Source organism: Lithobates pipiens, unplaced genomic scaffold (genome assembly GCF_037356315.1).
Source record: "Lithobates pipiens isolate NorthernLeopardFrog02 unplaced genomic scaffold, aLitPip1_a1.2 Scaffold_13, whole genome shotgun sequence".
NCBI classification, from domain to species: Eukaryota; Metazoa; Chordata; class Amphibia; order Anura; family Ranidae; genus Lithobates; species Lithobates pipiens.
In genome coordinates, this window is record NW_027507718.1 from 242,409,962 (window position 1) to 242,430,614 (window position 20,653).

Below are 20,653 nucleotides of genomic sequence, written 5' to 3' on the forward strand. Positions count from 1 at the left end.
AAAGTTAAAGTAGCAGTATTCGAATGCTGCTCCATCCGTTCCAATTAAAGATTCGAATGCTGCTTTACAAATACTGGTGGGCCTCCCATGGACTGAGCTTGTTTTTCCGGCACATTCCACAGATGCTCGGTTGTATCGAGATCTGAAGAATTTGTGCTTAGTATTGGGTTGAAAATACACACTTTGGGTGGTGCATGGATTAGGCTGATACACACCAAGGGGTATTTGCCAAGTGCTTGGTGTAGTAAAGGGGTAAATCATATAATTAAGTTGAGAAACAGTGATCTGTAGTCGGGACAAGCACTTTTACTACCGCTCTATGCAAAATGTTTGGTGAAATCTCAAGGAAACCAAAGATATTTTTTTTTACATTGCTGATTAATTGCTTACGAAACACCCCACATACTTTTACTGCAGCAGGAAGGTCCTTTAGTGCAAAATCACGTACCTGTATGGGATTTTGTTTGCTGGATCTGGGGCGTGCACGTGTGCTGCAGGGGACCCACTTCCACTGTCATTGTCTCCCGCTGTGCCTGATCGGTAGGTCTGGGGGACCCGATGCCTGCCAGGACCGGCCAATTGTCCCTGAGGTAGACAGAGCGGGGGTCTGCCTATGTAAACAAGGCAGATCGCCATTCTGTCAGAGGAGAAGATGGAGATTTTGTTTGTTTTTGTTTTTTTTAGCACTGGTCACTGTATTGGTGTCACTGGTCCCCAAAAAGTGTCACTTTGCGGCAGAAAAATCTGACACTATGTCGCAGTCCCGCTAAAAGTGCTGATCGCCACCATTACTAGTAAAAAAAATAATTACAAATTACATAAATAAATCCCATCGTTTGGTTTGCGCAAAAAGTTATAGCTTCTACAATCAATATACGCTTATTGGGATTTTTTCTTTTTTTACCAAAAACGTGTAGCAGAATACATATTGGCCTAAATTGATGAAAACATTTGATTTTTTTTTTTCTTGCGAATTAATTTTATTGTAATTTAAAAGGAAAGACAAGCACGTACATGAACAAAAGCGAATTGTCTCACATAGTACATATGGATTAACAAACATCCGAACAACAGTTTCGTCAGGGCAAGTGGGGTATGGGGTTCACATAGGTAGATTATGAATGTGGTTGTCTGCAACCATAATAAACTAACAGTTGTAAAGGAACAAACAGTAGGTACTGATATAGAAATTGGCAAGTGAACCCCTAGAATGTGGATGAGGATTCCGTTGTAATGTAACAGATAGAAGATGTAGCACGGAAATAGAGGAGGGGCGAAAGAGAGAAGCATGGGTGTGAGCGTGTCTAGGATCCTAGTAGGTATGATGCCAGTGAGTGTCGACAGTAGAGCATGCACGCCGAAAGGGTCAAGCGGAGAAGAGAGAGGAACAGGTAAAGAAGGGGAAAGATCTCCCAATGCGGTAGAACGGTCCCTGTCCAGGACACGCAACAAGCCAGTAAAAGAGGCTGTCAACTACCAAGGCAGTAATAGGGAATGGTCGAAGTTTGTGGGTAAGCAGTGCTTGAAATTGTGTGTGTGTGTGTGTGTGTGTGTGTGTGTATTATAGCAGAAGGTAAAAAATATTGTTTTTTTTTTTGTTTTGTTTTTTTTCTCAAAATTGGCAGTCTTTTTTTGTTTTATAGCACAAAAAATAAAAAAATGCAGAGTCGATCAAATACCACCAAAAGAAAGCTGTGTTTGTAGGAAAAAGGGGCATCAATTTTATTTGGGTACAATATTGCACGACTGCGCAATTGTCCGTTAAAATAACACAGTGCTGTATTGCAAAAAATAGCCTGGTCATGAAGGGGGGTAAACCTTCCGGAGCTGAAGAGGTTAATACAGGTTTATAGATCAGTTTGTTGTTTTTTTTTTTTTTTTTTGTTTTTTAGCCCAAAACCAGATGTTTATTTCCTGGTAAGAATCTCTGTCTTTTATTTGTGGAAAGCCACTGAAAGCACAGACCATCTATTTGCAGATGAAGGCAGTGCCAAGCAATCTTCCTATCTCCTGACTGTGTCATATCCCAATCTATGTGCATAGAAAGCACAGCTGTCACCACTCTAATATCAGGGGAGAGGGGAACTGTCATCTGAAGACTCCAACCTGACTACTTAACTTTTTCTACTCAAATCGGGTCTAGACTTCATATTCCAATCATGTCAATCTTCAAATAACCATGCATACCTTTTTATGTGTTCATTTCTGCTGTGAGTGACAGTCCTGGAACTAGTCTTTGGCCTGGTAATTAGACATGACCTACATAAATAATCAGAGGCGTTTTAACATAGGTATGTGTAGCCTGCAGTCACATTTTATATTACTGTCCTGCGTTCACCACTAGTGCTGTGCTGCAGAACCTTTGCAACTAACTATAAAGGTGTACTGTATGTTATTACAATATTTATTATGTGTATTTTCCTTTTCTTTCAAAACAGATTTCATTTTCGTAAAAACATGAAAAGAATAGTAGCTGAACTGTATGTTCGGGATAACTGTCACCCTGTTAAAGCCAGCCTGATTATGTGGATCCAAATCCCAATGTGGATATTTGTGTCTTTGGCTCTGAGAAATTTCAGCTTTTGTACGAATGAATCCACCACAGGTAATTTGTTATGTATTTGTTTTTGCAACGTTCATATAATTTTAGTGGGCTTAAAGTGCTACTCAACCCATAAGATTAAAATCAGTCTGTATCTGCAGTAAAGCATGCTTGTTATACTCACTGCGCAACCTAAGGGGTTAATCCTCTGCTTTGTGTAACAAGACTGTTTGTTTATTTTAATCCTGTCTCCTCTGATCCACCCCTTCTTCTGGAGTTCCCAAACCATCTCCACATAGAACAGAGCCTTGGGGAAACGCTACACATGCTCAGTTTGGTGTGTATTGCTTTGTTTCCTTGGAAGAGTGTATGCACTCAGCACAGGGCCAATCAGTACTGTTTAGACAGAGGGTCAGGGGTTTTGCATCCTCATCGGACAATCATGAAAGAATGAAAACTCCTTCTATAAGCTTGGAAGGTACTTGATGGAAGTCAAAAGCATTTTATATTTGCTAAAACTGCATTTCCATGTTCTCTGTACTGTGGGAGACCAGATACCGTGCATCCAGAAAGTATTCACAGCGCTTCACTTTTTCCACATTTTGTTTTGTTACAGCCTTATTCCAAAATGGATTAAATTTATTATTTTCCTCAAAAACAATACCCCATGACAACATAAAAGAAGTTTGAAATCTTTGAAAATGTATTAAAAATAAAAAACAGTGCTCAGTTGCATCCTGTTTCCACTGATCATCCTTGAGATGTTTTTACAACTTGTGGTAAATTCAGTTGATTGGGCATGATTTGGAAAGGCACACGCCTGTCTATATAAGGTCCCACAGTTAATAGTGCATGCCAAAGCACAAACAAAGCCATGAAGTTCAGAGAATGGTCTGTAGACCTCAGACAGCATTGTATCGAGGCACAGATCTGGGGAAGGGTACAGAAAGATTTCTGCAGCATTGAAGGTCCCAATGAGCACAGTGGGCCTCCATCATCCATAAATGGAAGAAGTTTGAAACCACCGGGACTCTTCCTAAAGCGGGCCGCCCGGCCAAGCTGAGCGACCGGGGGAGAAGGGCCTTAGTCAGGGAGATGACCAAGAACCCAATGGTTACTCTGACAGAGCTCCAGTGTTTCTCTGTGGGGAGGGGAGAACCTTCCAGAAGAACAACCGTCTCTGCAGCAGTCCACCAATCAGGCCTGTATGGTAGAATGGCCAGACGGAAGCCACTCTACTGTAAAAGGCACATGACATCCCGCCTGGAGTCTGCCAAAAGGCACCTGAAGGGCTCTCAGACCACGAGAAACAATATTCTCTGGTCTGATGAAACAAAGATTGAACTCTTTGGCCTGAATGGCAAGCGTCATGACTGGAGGAAACCAGTCACTGCTCATCACCTGGCCAATACCATCTCTACAGCGAAGTATGGTGGCGACAGCATCAAGCTGTGGGGAGGTCTTTCAGCGGTAGGAACTAAGAGACTAGTCAGGGTCAAGGGAAAGATCAATGCAGAAATGTACAGAGACATCCTTGATGGAATAACCTGCCCCAGAATGCTCTGCATGTCAGAATGGGGTGAAGGTCATCTTCTAACAGGACAATGACCCCAAGCACACAGCCAAGATAACAAAGGAATGGCTACAGGACAACTCTGAGAATGTCCTTGAGTGGCCAAGCCAGAGCCCAGGCTTGACCCTGATTGAACATCTCTGGAGAGATCTGAAAATTGCTGTGCACTGACGCTCGCCATCCAACCTGATGGAGCTTTGGAGGTCCTGCAAATATGAATGGGATAAACTGTCCAAAAATAGGTGTGCTGAGCTTATAGCATCATACTAAAAAAGACTTGAGGCTGTAAAAAGTAAAAAAGTGTTTCAACAAAGTATTGAACAAAGGCTGTGGATACTTATGTACATGGCATATTTTTTTGTATTTTTATTTATGATAAATTTGCAAAGATTTCATATTTGTCATTATGGGATATTGTTTGTAGAATTTTGAGGAAAATAATGAATTTAATCCATTTTAGAATAAGGCTGTAACCTAACAAAATGTGGAAAAAGTGAAGCGCTTTGAATACTTTTTTTGAATGCACTATATGAGTCCTGGGTTTAGTAACACTTTAACCCCCCTGGCGGTATTCCCGAGTCTGGCTCGGGGTGAAAATTCAGAACCAAGAACAGTAACTCTGAGCCAGACTCGGGATTGCATTGCTGGATCCAGGATGAGTTTACTTACCTTGTCCCCTGGATCCAGCGATGTCTCCCCACAGTGCGAGCGGCTCGTCCTCCGCTCGATCTATCACGGAGCCAAGCTCTGTTCCCTGCGAGCGTTGCAAAACGCGGGGATGGAGAATGGCTCCAAATTCAAAAAGTAAAACACCCACATTATATACAGTATAATGTAATCTTACAGATTACATTGCTGTATGTAATTATTTCCCATCCCCTTTGTCCCTAGTGTTCTGTCCAGTGCCCTGCATGCAGTTTTATATTATAAAAACTGTTCTTTATGCCTGGAAACTGGAGATTGTCCATAGGAACCAAAACTGTCCCTTTACATCAAAAATGGTTTTAGACCAGCTAGAAAACAGCAATAATAAATTAGAATCACTCGCAGAATTGAGTGATAGCGATTTGTGGGGAGATCCGTCATCAAATACTGAAAAGTAATGACCGTGACAATTCTGCAACTAAGCAAATTTCAGTGTTTTTGATTTGATTACATTATTAAATCATTTTTATTATTGTTATATTATTATTTGGTATAATTATTTATTATATTATAATTTATGATTTCATTTTTCAAACTTTATCATACCCGGGATGTCTACTAGACTCTGGTTTGGACAGATTTAAGTGAGTTATTCCTAAGAATTACAGGACTACAATATAAAACGCCAAATTTCCATACAAAATAATCAGCACATAAAATCTAAAATAATCATACCGCCAGGGAGGTTAATGTAGACATGCAACAAGAGGAAACAAAGAGTGACTGTGTAAGTGTAAAGCCAAAGTAATATAGGCTCTTCATCAATAGAGCTTTTTCAGTTTATATCAGATTAAACACTGAATTTGAATTTGCACTGTGAAATTTTAGTAGGGCTGTTCCACTGGTTGAGAATGGAAGGGCTATCCTTGCATTGACGAAGCCATGTTAAAGCGGAACTACCCATCACAACCTGATCAAAAAATGACGTTTTTAGCAAGGAACATACATTCCACATTAATAATTATGCTACCAAAATGAGTGGGTGCTGTAAATTGCCTCCAGAATTGCTCCTGTTTTATTCTTGCCACAGGCTGTTATTTTGCTAAAGCCCAGAGCTCATGAGCAACAGTAAATCATAAAGCGGAACTAAACCCATCAATTTAACTGTTTCATAAAGCGGTTACATTCCTGGAATGCCGGGATTGCTAATAGTAATATTTGCTTGTGTCCTCAACCAAACTCTCAAACCATCAAATGGCTAACTCATCACATGACAGAGACTCTTTGGACACAGCTGATCACGATGTAAACAGTAAGAGCCGTTGATCGGCTTTTCCTCACTCGCGTCTGACAGGTGCAAGTAGAGGAGAGCCGATCGGCTGCTCTCCTGACAAGGGGGGCTTGTGTTGATTGTTTATCAGCACAGCCCCCCCCTCAGATGCCTGCCCAGGACCACCAGGGAGGGCCACCACACTGGAGCACCAGGTATGCCACCCTAGACCACCAGGGAAATGCCAATCGGTGTAAATGAAAAATGCCTGCCAGTGATGCCTATCAGTGAAATCTATCAGTGCCACCCATAAGTACTCATCAGTGCAGCCTTTCAGTGCTGCCTAACAGTATAGACACATATCTTTTAATGTTATAGTGTGGAGAGGCAACCCCGTTTCACGGTTTGGATTAGCACTTTTACCCTGGTTCTTGTAAACAGATTGCACACCTGTGGGCTGGGTTCATATGCATCCCAGGGATAGAGCTCAGAGCTCCCACTTGGAGACCGCTCCACCCAAGGAGACAGTCTCGCTGAGGATTCAGGAGGACTCCACCCTACAGATGCAAGTATATAGGGGGGATTTACTAAAACTGGAGCACACAGAATCTGCCGCAGCTGTGCATGGTAGCCAACGGCTTCTAACTTCAGCTTGTTCAATTAAGCTTTGACAATATAACATGGAAGCTAATGCACAAAAGCAGCAGATTTTGCATACTCCAATTTTAGTAAATCAACCCCTATGTGTGAGTTTTGGAACGACACCCATGTTCTTTTAGAGAGACCGCAGGTGGCATTTTGAACCCTGGGTAAGCTAGGAGAGAGTTTGACCAAAGCATACAGGTCTGAGGAACAGACCTGTGGCCTAGGCGTGAGGCCTGAAGCAGCTGTGTCATCAGTAGGTAAGCCAGTAAGCTGTATAACCATGATGCAATAATGGTGGTTTGAATGTTTTTGCTTTCTTTAAATAAAAGTGGGCTGCCATGCTCTTGAAAATGCAGTCTGGAATGACACGTTTCTTCAAATCGCTTACACCACTTGAGCTGAATCGCCTCGATATCTTACAATCGCTATCTATACCTGCAAAAGGGGCCAACCTAAGGTCATCTAGCGACCTTAATTTTTTGTTTTAAGTTTCACTTTAAGAGCAGTTACTCTTTACTGTTATTACGTTACATCCAAACTTCTATTTGAAACCATGTTGAAACCATAGCGTTCCTTGTGCTGCTCTTGGCTACCTCTAACCAAGGATATAGAGGCATGCCCTACGTATGAATGGTACTACAGGGAGACCGCCACTGTGGACAGCCAGTTTTTCTATAATGAAGAAATGGTGAGCAGCAATTATAACAAATCACTAGGGCTGGGGAAAAAAACGATTTAAATCTTGAATCAAGTTGAGAGGTCAAATTGATTCAAAATTTCAGCAAATCGATTTTTTTAGATTTTTTTGTTTTTTTACACCACTTGCGCAAAAAATAAAAACCTCAGACGTAATCAAATACCACCAAAAGGAAGCTCTATTTGTGGAGAAAAAAAGGACATCAATTTTGTTTGGCTACAGTGTCGCACAATTGTCAGTTAAAATGACAGTGACGTATCACAAAAAATGGCCTAGTCATTAAGGGGGCAAATCCTTCCGTCCCTTAAGTGGTTAAAGAGTAACTCCACTTTTGTGGGGGGGGGAAATAGCAAAGAAAAAAATATTATAGCGTGTACAATTGCGATACAAGTCATATTGTAATTGAATGTTATTAAAAATTATCTTTTCTTTTGAATCTGTAGCCTCTGTAAATGCAATATGGCTACATAGAGTTGTTCTGTACAATAAATAAATAAAATAAATAACATCTAGGGTGGTGATTGTAGAGTTCTTGTAGGTCAGGCAGATGCAAAATGTAGAACTGTACTTTCTCAGCAGAATCCAATATTTATTAAAGGGTAAAAAGATAAAATAAATGCCATAGTAACTTTTATTGAGCCTCCTCATGCGTTGCAAAAGTTAGCATTTAAAATAATGACTGTTCCTTTACACTAATTGCCACACTGAGCAGGTCTAATGCATGCACATTTCATGCAGGTGGCCCCAGTGCCAAAGGAGGGATATTCTGAGGTCTTTTTTTGTGTTTAGGAGGGATGGGAGCAGATTTTAGCAAAGGGGGATGTTTTGGCTATCATGATTTCTCCTTTCCTGATCTCAACTGGATCCTATCTTTCCAGATTGCACTCCATGCCGTTTGTGGGAACATTGACAAAAAAGACATGGTAGCACCTAGGACCAATCGTATAGATAAGTGCCCTAATTTCCATTTCTGCTGTTACATGTGGTTTTCTTTTCTTACATCAGGGGACACAGAGCCGTAGTACTTACTACATGGGTTATATCGGCTTATCAGGTGCTGGACACTGGCACGCCCCTTAAGGCGTGAACTTCCCCATATAACCCCTCCCACTACTGGGAGTCCTCAGTTTTTTCGCTATTGTCTAAGGTGTTGGGCACGTTTAAGGATGTGTGTACTGAGCTCCACGGGCAGTAATCCTGTGATGCAAACCAGCCACCCTGACCGGATCCGTTCTGATGTCTCCGTAATGGATTAAATGAACGGTACCCGGGCCTCGTCATCCGAAGACACAAGGTTTTGCTTGTGAATGCTTTTAAGCTGGGCCCTGGGATCCAGTACTTTTTGGTAGTAAGGCCAATAAAAGTTAACTGGCAGGGACTTCTCGCAGGTCCAGGATTGCAGGATTACCTGAGTGTACCCCTGTTCCTAAAAGTTTCCTTTCAATGTCTCGGAGCCTACCGTGAAGGGCGAAGATTGGGTTTTTATCTCTGATAAAGCCCTGTGGCGAGGAAAGGTAGGGGAGATGTTCTGCAAGGAATCTCTCCTTCCATGTATTTTTATTGTCATGTCTGTGTCACCATTGGAGGCTGTATTGAGCACTTACTATTCTGACGCTGGAAACAGCAGCAGTTTCTTTGAATGCCAGCCCGCTGCCTCTTTTTTTCTTTAAAAAAAAAACTTTTGTTTTTGGGGCAAATCACGGCCGTTTTACCCCAAAACCCCCCCCCTCCCCGGCGGCCGCCATGTTGCCAGCACTTGTACACTTCCCTAGTTGAAAGGGGAAGGGGGGCGTTTTCGCACTGGGGGGTGTGATTAAACTGCATCAGACGCCGGCCACACGTGGAGAAAGTATTTTAAGCTACACAGTCAGAGCTGCAGTCTGGCGATGGAGGGACAGAGCAGAGTGGTTGCTGGTCAGGTTTGGTGTACTGTATAGCTAGGACTAATAGCAGTTATTGTAAGGTACTATAGCCTAGCAAGTGTTGCATTCTTTTGCTGATAGTGCCTCTGCTTTGTACTGTAAGCTATGAGTGGCAAGGGGGCCAGGAACTCCTCTAAGGGTTCTAGGGGGTCACAACAAACTAAGACCCTGTCCAAAAGAATGTCTTCCTCTTCGAAAAGTGTTGCAGCCGGTTTAGATTGAGCCGTCGGGGGAAGCTGTTATTGCAGTCGCTCAAAACGCTTCAGCCCTTGAGTACGAGTACCATTGCTGGCTTAGAGAAGAAGCTTGATGCGATTTTTATCCCTTCAGAGCAGGGTTAAACGCAGTAGATCCCCTTCAAGTGCTCAAGATCCTCCTCTGGAGGTTCAGGATGCTGGGGATCAGGCAGATCTTCCTAAAGATATGAAAGATACTGGCTTATCCTCTTCTGACGATCCTAACAGTAGTGAAGGAGTATCACTACAAGAGAGCCTGCTTGTGCACGCTCTCACTGCGTTGGTTTGGTCAACCTTTTTGCTACCTGCAGCGCAGGCTTCTGATGGTCCCATCTCTAAGTTAGGATCATTAAAACCTCCAGTGGCTGGAGATGCCTTTCCTATCCATGCATGGCTAAGAAAGCTTATGTACACAGAGTGGAAGCATCCGGATAAGCAGTTTTATCCTCCTAAGAGGTTTGCCAAACTGTATCCTATGGAAGTGGATTTCTATAAGAAATGGAGGATTCCAGCGGTTGATGCTGTGATTACCTCCGTAAAATAAGAATCTCACATGTCCGGTTGATAATGCACTCATGTTGAAGGACCCAGCGGATAAGAAGCTGGAGCACCTTTCTAAGAACCAGATGGCTTTAGCTGGTTCAGCAGTGCAGACAGTTTTGGCCGCAATGGGTGTATCCCAGGCCATTAAGGAGCAATTTTAGGAGATGCTTAAATTTTTACCTGTTGAACAGGTTTCACAGTAGATGCTATGAGAGATGCGTCCATTCAGATTTCACGTCTGTCAGGACTAGTGCAGTTCTTTGGCTTAAGAGTTGGTCAACCGAAGCACCGTGTAAGAAGCTCCTAGCCAGTTTCCCTTTTCATGGTGAATGGCTATTCGGAGAAGATTTGGATAAATACTTACAAAAGATTCCCACTGGCAAAAGCACTCTGTTGCCAGTAAAGAAGAAATTTAGACATTTCTCTTTTAAGCGGGCCTCTTCTCCTGTATCAGGGACATCAGCCTCTAGGCAGTCTCGACGGCCTCAGCCGTCAGGTTCAAGAGGGAAACCCCAGGGACAGCACCAAAGTCAGAAAAGATCTTGGGGAAGGAAGCCCAGCAAGCAGAGTACTAAAGCCTCCTTATGAAGGGGCGCCCCCACTCTCTCGGGTGGGGGGGAAGGCTCCTGCAATTTTCAAAGATCTGGCAGGAGCAATGTCAGGACAAATGGGTGGCTTCTGCGGTGTCTCTAGGTTACAAACTAGAGTTCCGAGTTTTGCCGTCTCCCCTGTTTCTAAGATCAGGGGTTCCCAAGGACCCAGAAAAGAAGGCGGCTCTCCTTCTAGCACTGGTTTTTATTCAAAACTCTTCATGGTCCCGAAACCAAACGGGGAAGTAAGACCTATTTTAGATCTCAGAGATCTAAATCAGCACTTGTGCATCCTATCCTTCCGTATGGAATCGATTCGGTCTTTAGTAGCCATCCTCCAAGGAGAAGAATTTTTGGCTTCAGTCGATATCAAGGGTGCCTATCTTCATGTGCCAATATTTACCGCTCACCAGAGGTTTCTACGCTTCGAAGTAGAAAACCGTCACTTTCAGTTTGTGGCCCTGCCATTTGGTCTAGCCACAGCTCCTTGAGTATTCACAAAGATTCTGGTTCCTGCTTTAACCAGGTTAAGGGCTCAGGGCATAATGGTCCTAGCCTATTTGGACGACCTGCTCTTAGTAGATCATTCGGTTTCTGGGTTAGACCACGGTCTGGTGACAACGGTAAAGTACCTGGAATCTCTAGGCTGGGTTCTCAACCTAGAAAAGTCATCCTTGAGGCCATCAAGGAGAGTACAGTACCTGGGACTAATCATAGATACCAGGCAGGGAAAGTTATTTCTACCTTCAAGGAGAATCGGTTCCATTGTAGAACTAATTCACCTCATCAAGGCAAAGAAAAAGCCTTCAATTTGGTTGTGCATGAGATTATTGGGGAAGATGGTGGCCTCCTTCGAGGCCGTCCCTTACACACAGTTTCATTCAAGATTGCTTCAAAAGGGAAGGACATTTCTTCCTTCCACCTGGAAGGTAGTAACCACAGATGCCAGTCTTTCAGGCTGGCGAGCAGTCCTGGAAGAGGATTCTATCCAGGGAAGGTGGTCCAGGTTGGAAAGGAACTTTGCCTATCGATATTTTAGAAATTCGGGTAATCCATCTGGCCTTAAGAGCCTGGACGGCCAGACTAAAGGGCTGTCCTGTCAGGATTCAGTTCGACAATGCCACGGCTGTGGCTTACATCAATCACCAGGGGGGCACGAGGAGTCGTGCAGCCCAGAGAGAGAGGTGAATCACGTTTTGGCTTGGGCAGAACACAACGTTCCTTGCCTATCGGCAGTGTTCATTCCCGGGATAGAGAATTGGCAGACTGACTACTTGAGCCACCAACAACTGCTTCCAGGAGAGTGGTCTCTTCACCCCGACATCTTTCTTGCAATATGTCCGCATCCAGATTCAACAACAAAGTCGACAACTTTGTATCAAGGACAAGGGATCCGCTAGCTTGCGGAACAGGCACATTAGTCTTCCCATGGGATCCGTTTTCTCTGATCTAAGCATCTCCTCCAGTTCTGCTACTTCCTGTCTGATCCTGCGAAGAAGATGCGGAACAAAGGGAGGTGATTCTCATGGCCCAGAAGGCTGTGGTTCGCCAAGATCATAAGGATGGCAGTAGGAGTTCCCTGGACTCTGCCATTACGGCCGGACCTTCTTTCGCAGGGTCCGATATTCCATCCTACCTTACAGATGCTAAATTTGACAGGGGTCGTGGGTTATCTCCTTCAGTCATATCTATCTTGATTAATGCCAGGAAGTAAGCTTCCAGGATCATCTACTATAGAGTCTGGAAGGCATATGTTGCCTGGTGCAGATCCAGGGGTTGGCACCCCAGGAAATATGTTATAGGTAGAATTCTTGAATTCCTACAGATGGGATTAGTGATGAATCTGGCCTTGAATACCATCAAGGGCCAGATCTTGGCCTTGTTGGTGTTCTTTCAGCGGCCTTTAGCTTCTCACTCTTTAGTGCGTAGCTTTGTGCAGGGGGTAACACGGATCAGTCCTCCGATCAAGACACCCCTAAATCCTTGGGATTTGAACTTGGTTCTGTCAGCTTTACAAAAGCAGCCTTTTGAACCTTTACGGAAGATTCCCTTGGTTCCGTTGACCAGAAAGATAGTATTTCTGGTTGCCATTTCTTCTGCCAGAAGAGTTTCTGAACTAGCGGCTCTATCTTGTAGGGAGCCTTATCTGATTATGCATAAGGATAAGGTGGTTTTATGCCCTCGTCCTGAATTCCTGCCAAAGGTGGTGACAGCGTTTCACTTAAACCAAGATATTGTTCTTCCTTCATTCTTCCCAGAGCCTCAATCTAGGGAAGAGAGGTTACTACATTCCCCCTGCCGGATGGTCCAAAGAGAGGACAGGCAGCTTCTAGATCCACTATTGCCAAGTAGATTAGTCAAGTTAGGCTTATGGTTTAAAGAGGAAGATTCCTCCTTTTCATATTAAGACACACTCTACCAGGGTGATTAGTACCTCCTGGGCGGTGCATCATCAGGCCTTTGTGGCTCAGATCTGTAAAGCCGCGACATAGTCTTCAGTTCATACATTTACCAGATTTTATCAAATCTATGTTAAGGGTCAGGAGGATTCTGCCTTTGGGCAGCATATTGCAGGCTGCAGTATAAGTCCTCTAACTTCCTTTTTTGTTGTGTCTCCCCCCCTTCAGTTGCCATTGCTATGGGACATCCCATGCAGTAAGTACTACGGCTCTGTGTCCCCTGATGTAAGAAAAGAAAATATAATTTTTAAAACGGCTTACCTGTAAAATCCTTTTCTTTGATGTACATCAGGGGACACAGAGGTCCCTCCCTTCTTGGTATACACTTGTATTGCTTGGCTAAAAAACTGAGGACTCCCAGTAGTGGGAGGGGTTATATGGGGGAAGTTCAAGCCTTAAGGGCCGTGCCAGTGTCCAGCACCTGATAAGCCGATATAACCCATGTAGTAACTACTACGGCTCTGTGTCCCCTGATGTACATCAAGGAAAAGGATTTTACAGGTAAGCTGTTTTAAAAATCCTATTTTTTTTCTCTTTCAAATGCAAGCCATGGTGCCTTTGTCCAACAACCACTGGAACTGGACAGTCAACAGCCCTAATGCAAATATCTTACATATTACATACTTGAATTTTTTTTTTTTTAAACCAGAGTTTAGTGTTACTTTCAGTCTCTTCTTGTGGTCTCTTCTAGGAGTTGCTCAAAGTAAGCTGGCAGAGGTCAAATGAGATGTTTTCAACCGGGGTCCCGCAGAGGATGCCTCTTCTCCTCCTTTTTTATTTTTTTATTTTTTTATTTTTTTATACTTTCTCTTGTTTTTGAAGTTATTACCTGTATACAAATCATCATCATTTATGACTCATTAATTATGTCATTAACAGGGAGTATGAGATATTATTTTCATCAACTACAGGAAGGAGGAGCACTCTGGTTTCCTGATCTCACCGTTCCAGATTCTACTTGGATCCTCCCAATATCCTTGGGTCTCATCAATCTGCTTATTGTAGAGGTACAGATATACTCTTATAAAGAAACTAGCCTTCTTTTTTTTTTTACGTTTTTATGAATACATGTCAGAGATCATCTCCAATCCAATGTATTGGTGTATTTAATCCACCTTCCACAGTAGATAAATCCACAATACATGCAATATAATGGGTCTTTTAGGATACCAAAAAATCATGACATTCTAAATATTCTTTTATTTTGTACACATTAAAACATTTATAAACCAATTACATAAGTAAACAAATTGATATTATCCATATCCACTGGTGCTCAGTGGTTGGAGGAGGGCACCGGTGTTCAGCGGGTTGGACAGGGGGAGCATTGGTTCTCAGTGGGGGAAGAGGAGGAATTTGTGCTCAATAAGGGGAATGCGGGCATTGACTTTCAATGAGGGAGGGAGTATTGGTTCATAGTGGAATGCAGTGGCGGCTGGTGCTCAAATTTGTTTTTTGGGGGTGGAGGGCACAAACATACTGAGAAAAACACCAATTGCAGCCTCACGGTGCCCCATCAAATGCAGCCTCACGGTGCCCCATCAAATGCAGCCTCACGGTGCCCCATCAAATGCAGCCTCACGGTGCCCCATCAAATGCAGCCTCACGGTGCCCCATCAAATGCAGCCTCACTGTGCCCCATCAAATGCAGCCTCACTGTGCCCCATCAAATGCAGCCTCACTGTGCCCCATCAAATGCAGCCTCACTGTGCCCCATCAAATGCAGCCTCACTGTGCCCCATCAAATGCAGCCTCACTGTGCCCCATCAAAAGCAGCCTCACTGTGCCCCATCAAATGCAGCCTCACTGTGCCCCATCAAATGCAGCCTCACTGTGCCCCATCAAATGCAGCCTCACTGTGCCCCATCAAATGCAGCCTCACTGTGCCCCATCAAATGCAGCCTCACTGTGCCCCATCAAATGCAGCCTCACTGTGCCCCATCAAATGCAGCCTCTGTGCCCCATCAAATGCAGCCACTGTGCACCCATAATATGCAGCCTCTGTGCCCGTCATATGCAACCACTGTGAGCCTCCCCCCCCCCTCCGCACGCACGCTTGCCGTCTGACCGGTACTTACCCCATCCTGGTGGCGAGCCAGACAGCGGGTGACAGCGGTGAGACATGCAGCATGCTAGGTGATGGCTCCTGCATTCTCCATGGTTCTTGTGTGGCTCTTCTTCCATTCCGCTAGGCGACCAATAGGGATGCCTGTGCCTTCAGCCAATCAGGTGACAGGTATTAGTCCCACTCTTCCTGATTGGCGGAGAGTGTATTCATTTTCTTTTCTAACACACTTGGGTGGGCTCCAAGCGCAATGCTCTGCACTCTGAGTCCACCTTTTTTGAAGCCTATTGGAGCCTATGGCTCTAATCAGGTGCTTCAATAAAACACCCCCCACCGCTGTAATTCAGGCGCCCGGTGTACGGGGGTGGCTACAGCAGCCATGGATAGATTCATGCTATGCATGAATCTATCCATTTTACATATAGGGGGTGGTGTGACAGTGGGGGCGGTGCCAGTGCGCCCTTAATGGACGCACTGCCACCGGTGGAAGGATGCATAGGCATTGCTTCTCCGTAGGGGGGAACAGGGGCTGCAGCTACTTTGGTCATTTCTGACCTCGCCACCTGGAACTGCAAGTTGTAATCTAGTGGTAAGTGAGACCAGCAGATCATTTTTTTTTTTTTTTCCTCCCTGCTTCTGCTTATAACCTAGCCTGCCACTCCTGTTTGCTTACCTATAAGCCTTGGTGACAGTGTGCAAGGTCGCTGGATCACCCTCAACTGTTGCCTTCCTTGCCCGCTGCTGGCTCACTTCAGCTTTTCTTGCAGCCAGTACCACTGCAGGACAGATACAGCTCCAGCTCCAGCTCCACCCAGTACCAAGGGTAGAGTTAGTAATTAAAGAGACAGGCAGCAGAATTTTAACAAGGAGAATTGGGACCAACCCAAGGTCCTAGAGAACATGGGATTCAAGAATGTAATTTTTTTTTCCTGGGTCATTTCAGCTCTATTAAATTTTTGGTTTATCTAACTGGCATCCCAAGGGGTGAAAAATATAGAACAAGTCTTTGTGGAATTTAAGAGGTACAGCCCCACATACAAAATGGGTCAGCTTGGGGTATCAAATGAACAACACTGCATACAGAATGATGCCGTTTGAAATATAAAATGTACAACCGTTCTTTTAGAATGATCCAATGCGGAGTAAGGAACATACAGATTGTCATATGGAATGAGGCAGTGTGGAATAGGGAATGTTTAGCACATTGTACAGATTAAGGTGTGTGTGGCATATAGAATATACAGAGAATAGGGGACACACTTATTCTGTATAGAGGTAGGATCATCATTGTCACCCTAGGACTGTAAGTGTTCAGGACTGCAGAACATCTTACTCTTTTCTCTTTCATATTATGGGGTTTGTTCTTTAATCCACAGAGAGAGATGGAAACAGTGATAACTGATAATAGGGGTAGCAGAGACAGAGCACAAAAATAATCCGCTTACAGGATGTCTGACAGGATCAACCATTTTTTTTTTCACTTATTGAACTGATATAACAAAGATCTTTCAAATGTTGTTTTGACAAACCAACAAGTTTATTGTTAGAGTTTACATACTCATTAATTCATTTTGGCCTCTAATAGTACCATATATTACTTTATTGAATGGTCTTCTTAAATTTGGTTCTAAATAGTTTGAATTTTCCTCACATTACTTTGAGCTGGAGATAGAAATGGATTCATTTGAATGATGAATTTAAAGGTTTCTTTATTCTCTGTGCATATAGCCAAGTTTAGGCTGGAGGCAGATACTGTTAACATGTAAGGTTAGATGGCCCCCAGTCAAGCAATTTATTTCAGTGGTGCAGGTATAAGGGTTGCAAGCATCCTGTTCTGTTCTAACTTATCTCAGGGTGGGGCTAAAAAGCAGTCTCCAGAAGGATTGCTGGTGATCGCTGTGGGGAGTCTCTGTTGCTAGAGTTCTGCAGAATCCTCACTTGACTCAAATGTAATCCTGAAACCACTCAAATCAGACCATTTCATGGTTTTCCCTGTGGTCAGGAGAAGCATTAAAAATCAGATATTCGCTCAATATGCCTTTTCTTCTTCTTTTTCTTCTTCTTACAGATATTTTCCCTTCGTAAGACTGAGCTGTCTAAATTTCAGAGATACTTGTCCAACTTTATTCGGGCAGTCTCTGTTGTGATGATCCCCATTGCAGCCAGCGTTCCTTCGGTAAGTGGTTTACTCTGTGCCTTGTCCGTAATGGTTCACCTGATAAAGAATCACAGATGGCAGTGATAAAGGGCACTGTTCTTTCCCAGATGTCCATGCAACAAACCTATACATTACATTAAAGCATGGTACACACGCGCCAAATGACGGGAGACATCGGCCGGTTCAAAAAAATTGACATTTGGCCCATGTCATATAAGCATAATGGAAAACCAGCAGGCGTCAGAACACAACAGCTCAGCGGGGGAGATCGCTGCACTAACTTTGCATAGTACAGCGGCTTCAACCTGTGGGGTTGAACGAAAAAAATTCAGTCTGTACCAAGCTTTAGGCCCCTTTTCACACGAGTGGTTTGGTCGGTTCCTCTTGTCAGTTTTTCAGGTAGACCATATCAGACCCTACATTTTCCTCTATGATGCAGCGGATGTAAATGAACTTGTGTCCGTTTACACCCGCCTACCTCCAATCCGATTTGGCAAAGAAAAACGTAAGGGGATCTGTTCCCCTCCATTTGGGCGGATTGGACTGAAGGGCAGTCGGGTGTAAATGGACAGCCATTCTGTTTACATCCAACTGCCCACGGAGCAGAGTGGGCTGTGTCCATGTCCTATCTTCATCAGCAGAGCAATCACAAGCCTTTCATCCACCTGCTCTGCTTAACTCAGCAGGGGACCAGCGGACAGATCTCCTGCTGAGAAAAGGGGCCTTAGAGCCTTATGTGTTAGCAAGATCCTTTTTGACGCTAGAGTTGTTTATCTAAAGCCCCAGTCGGCATCAGACCTGCTCTGCGAGTTTGAATGTGATTGGGAGCTGTGGGAAAATAACCCCTTTAAGAAGAATATATTGAGCCATCAGGCTTATGGTAACATGCACATACAAAAAAGGGCACTAATCCATACTACCTGCAGCTTGTGAGACCTTAGCTAGCCAATCCACAAGGTATAAGGCGTGAATGTAATAGGTAATCACTGAAACCATAGTAAGCAATACATACGATAGTAAGCAATACATACTGTATACTGCACACCTGGAATGTGGCATAATAAAGAACAAAAATGCATTAAAGAATGTTTTTGATGCATTAGTCTGTTCTAATAATAACTTTTTTTAGACAGGTACAGTATTTAATTTACTAGCAGCTTTGGTATCTTAATGGGAGAAAACAGAATAAAACATATTCTGTTCCACAACAGCTAACTAATTCAAGCCCAGAACCTTATCTCAGGGTGTAATCAGCTGATCCTCCTAATTATTCGTATATTACAAACATTTAGGTGATACATGTGTAGATTGAACTGACAGTTGGTGCTGAATGCTCCTGAATGCAGACATGATTTTATTTTTTTTGCAGTGTATGGCCCTGTACTGGGTCTCCTCCAGCTTAGTAGGCCTATCTCACAATTTGTTGCTAAAATCGCCAGCCGTACAACGCATCTTCAGAGTTCCACGGACCAAGGCCTACTCCGACACCCCCTACAAAGACCTACTGTCAGCATTTATAACAAAGTACTTTAATAAAAAATAGTTCTTGTTATGTACATTGCCCTTTGTTTTTTGTCTGCCACAATACACTTTTATATTGTAGAAATAAACTTTGTTTCTATTAAATTTTGTCATAAGACACCTCTGTGCAATGTGTATATATGACGTCTCTTCTATTCATAGCACCTGACATTTATGCACTTCCCCAGGAATGGAATAGGGATTCATTTGAACAGTAATTTTCATCACAATTTATTTATTATGGTCACACTGCTAGATATTGCTCTACTCTAAACATTACAGGCCATTAGCATCTGTTTGTAAATTTTTACAATTGCTTGTATAGAAAAATTGCTCCTTTTTATATCCGCTAGGGTGATGGGGTCTATTTTTAAAGGTTCCTTTGAGAAAGACAAATCTCCCTTGTTCATCTAGAAGGGAATCTGTGATGTTGATTGGCGAGTTTTTGGAGAGAAGGATAGATACTCCTTTAGATTTAGTAACTGGGAAGGTGGCGTGATAGCCCTGAGGAAAGTGAGGACTTATCATTTTCGGTGTATGTTTAGAACAGAAGTGGGTTTCCTGCAGGAAGATCACATCTGATTTAGATTGTTTTGCGTAAGATAGCACTCGGGAGCGTTTTTCTGGGGTGTTCAGACCCCTAACGTTCAGGGAAAGGATTTTAAATGTAATATGTTCCGAATTGGATTGAGCTCGGGACATGGCGGTTTGGGAGGAGGCCCAAGGGGCAGTAGGGGGATAGAAACGGGGGGAAGCCAGAGACCCGTGCAGGTAAAGGGGACGTTAGATGGGGGCAAGAAGAGAGGAGGGGGGGAATTGTAGATGAAGGTGGATGGGGGGAATGGATATGTGATTTGAGGAGAGCAAACGGCGATTAAGGGACCCTAAATTACTCCAAGGGAGGGGGATGTGAGGACAACCGGTTGGCGGGGTTGACCTGCAAACCTACGCCTGATGGGGGGATTAACCGGTAAAGGTCAGCAAGACTACCAGAGTCTCCTGCGTGGGAGGTTGAGTGCTGGGTACGGACCGAGAGCGGGGGCTCTATGTCCTGTCGAGGCTAAGGGTAAGGGATCAAGAGGAGATATAGGTAGTCCTGGACCCAGGTAGAGCGAAGCTTCCCCTGAGACCGGCCCACTCGCACATCTGATATCAACCATGGTGAGGTGAATTCAGTGATTGGATCTTCGCTACTATCAGGTAGACCCATGTTTGACATATATAGATTCAACCAAAAGATCAGGAGAGGGGCAACAGTAAATGTTCCTTAAATAGGGGTCTTTACCCTGGAGGATGTGGGGATTTGGGGAATAAGAGAGCTATGCCAGAATGTTATAAGAAGAAGGGTGGAACTTTAAATAGATCGCCTTGTGTGTCTTGTAGTCAGAAATCAATGTGTGTGTGAGGCTAGATTCATGGGACTGGGAAGTGGTATAATAATAGAAACAAACAAACTGACCACTTAATACATAGTTGATTAATATATAATTTCTTTTACCTATCTTATTAAGTTGCTACCCATCTGACAAGCGTGGTTGAAAAAGTATCATGTTGAATTTGTAAAGGCTACTACAATAACAGAGTTAACTGCCTAACTTTAAATATGTGAATTATGAACTGTTAACAAAAACTTTCCTTATCTTGTGAAAAATTGAGGTTTAGGCTTGCTCTAAAGCTGGTTCAACCCCCTCTTGATGTTGTAACTTACAAATAGATTCTATGCTGAGGTGGAGGAGGCCATGTTCAGGTCTGGGCTCCAGTAGGTGTTGGTAGGCCCGGAAATACGC

General features: G+C 43.6%; 1 protein-coding gene across 3 annotated transcripts in view; it reads left to right on the top strand.

Moving 5' to 3' along the window:
- Positions 1–18,984, top strand: part of COX18 (cytochrome c oxidase assembly factor COX18) — a 44,757-nt gene extending 25,773 nt beyond the window's left edge. For all 3 annotated transcript variants that reach the window (XM_077476438.1, XM_077476440.1, XM_077476439.1), the window contains 4 exons: positions 2,439–2,605; positions 14,002–14,129; positions 17,256–17,363; positions 18,715–18,984. In XM_077476438.1, the coding sequence (XP_077332564.1) occupies positions 2,439–2,605; positions 14,002–14,129; positions 17,256–17,363; positions 18,715–18,888 (577 nt within the window). In that variant the 3' untranslated portion in view covers positions 18,889–18,984. The remainder of the gene's footprint in view (positions 1–2,438; positions 2,606–14,001; positions 14,130–17,255; positions 17,364–18,714) is intronic.
- The last annotated feature ends 1,669 nt before the right edge of the window (positions 18,985–20,653 follow it).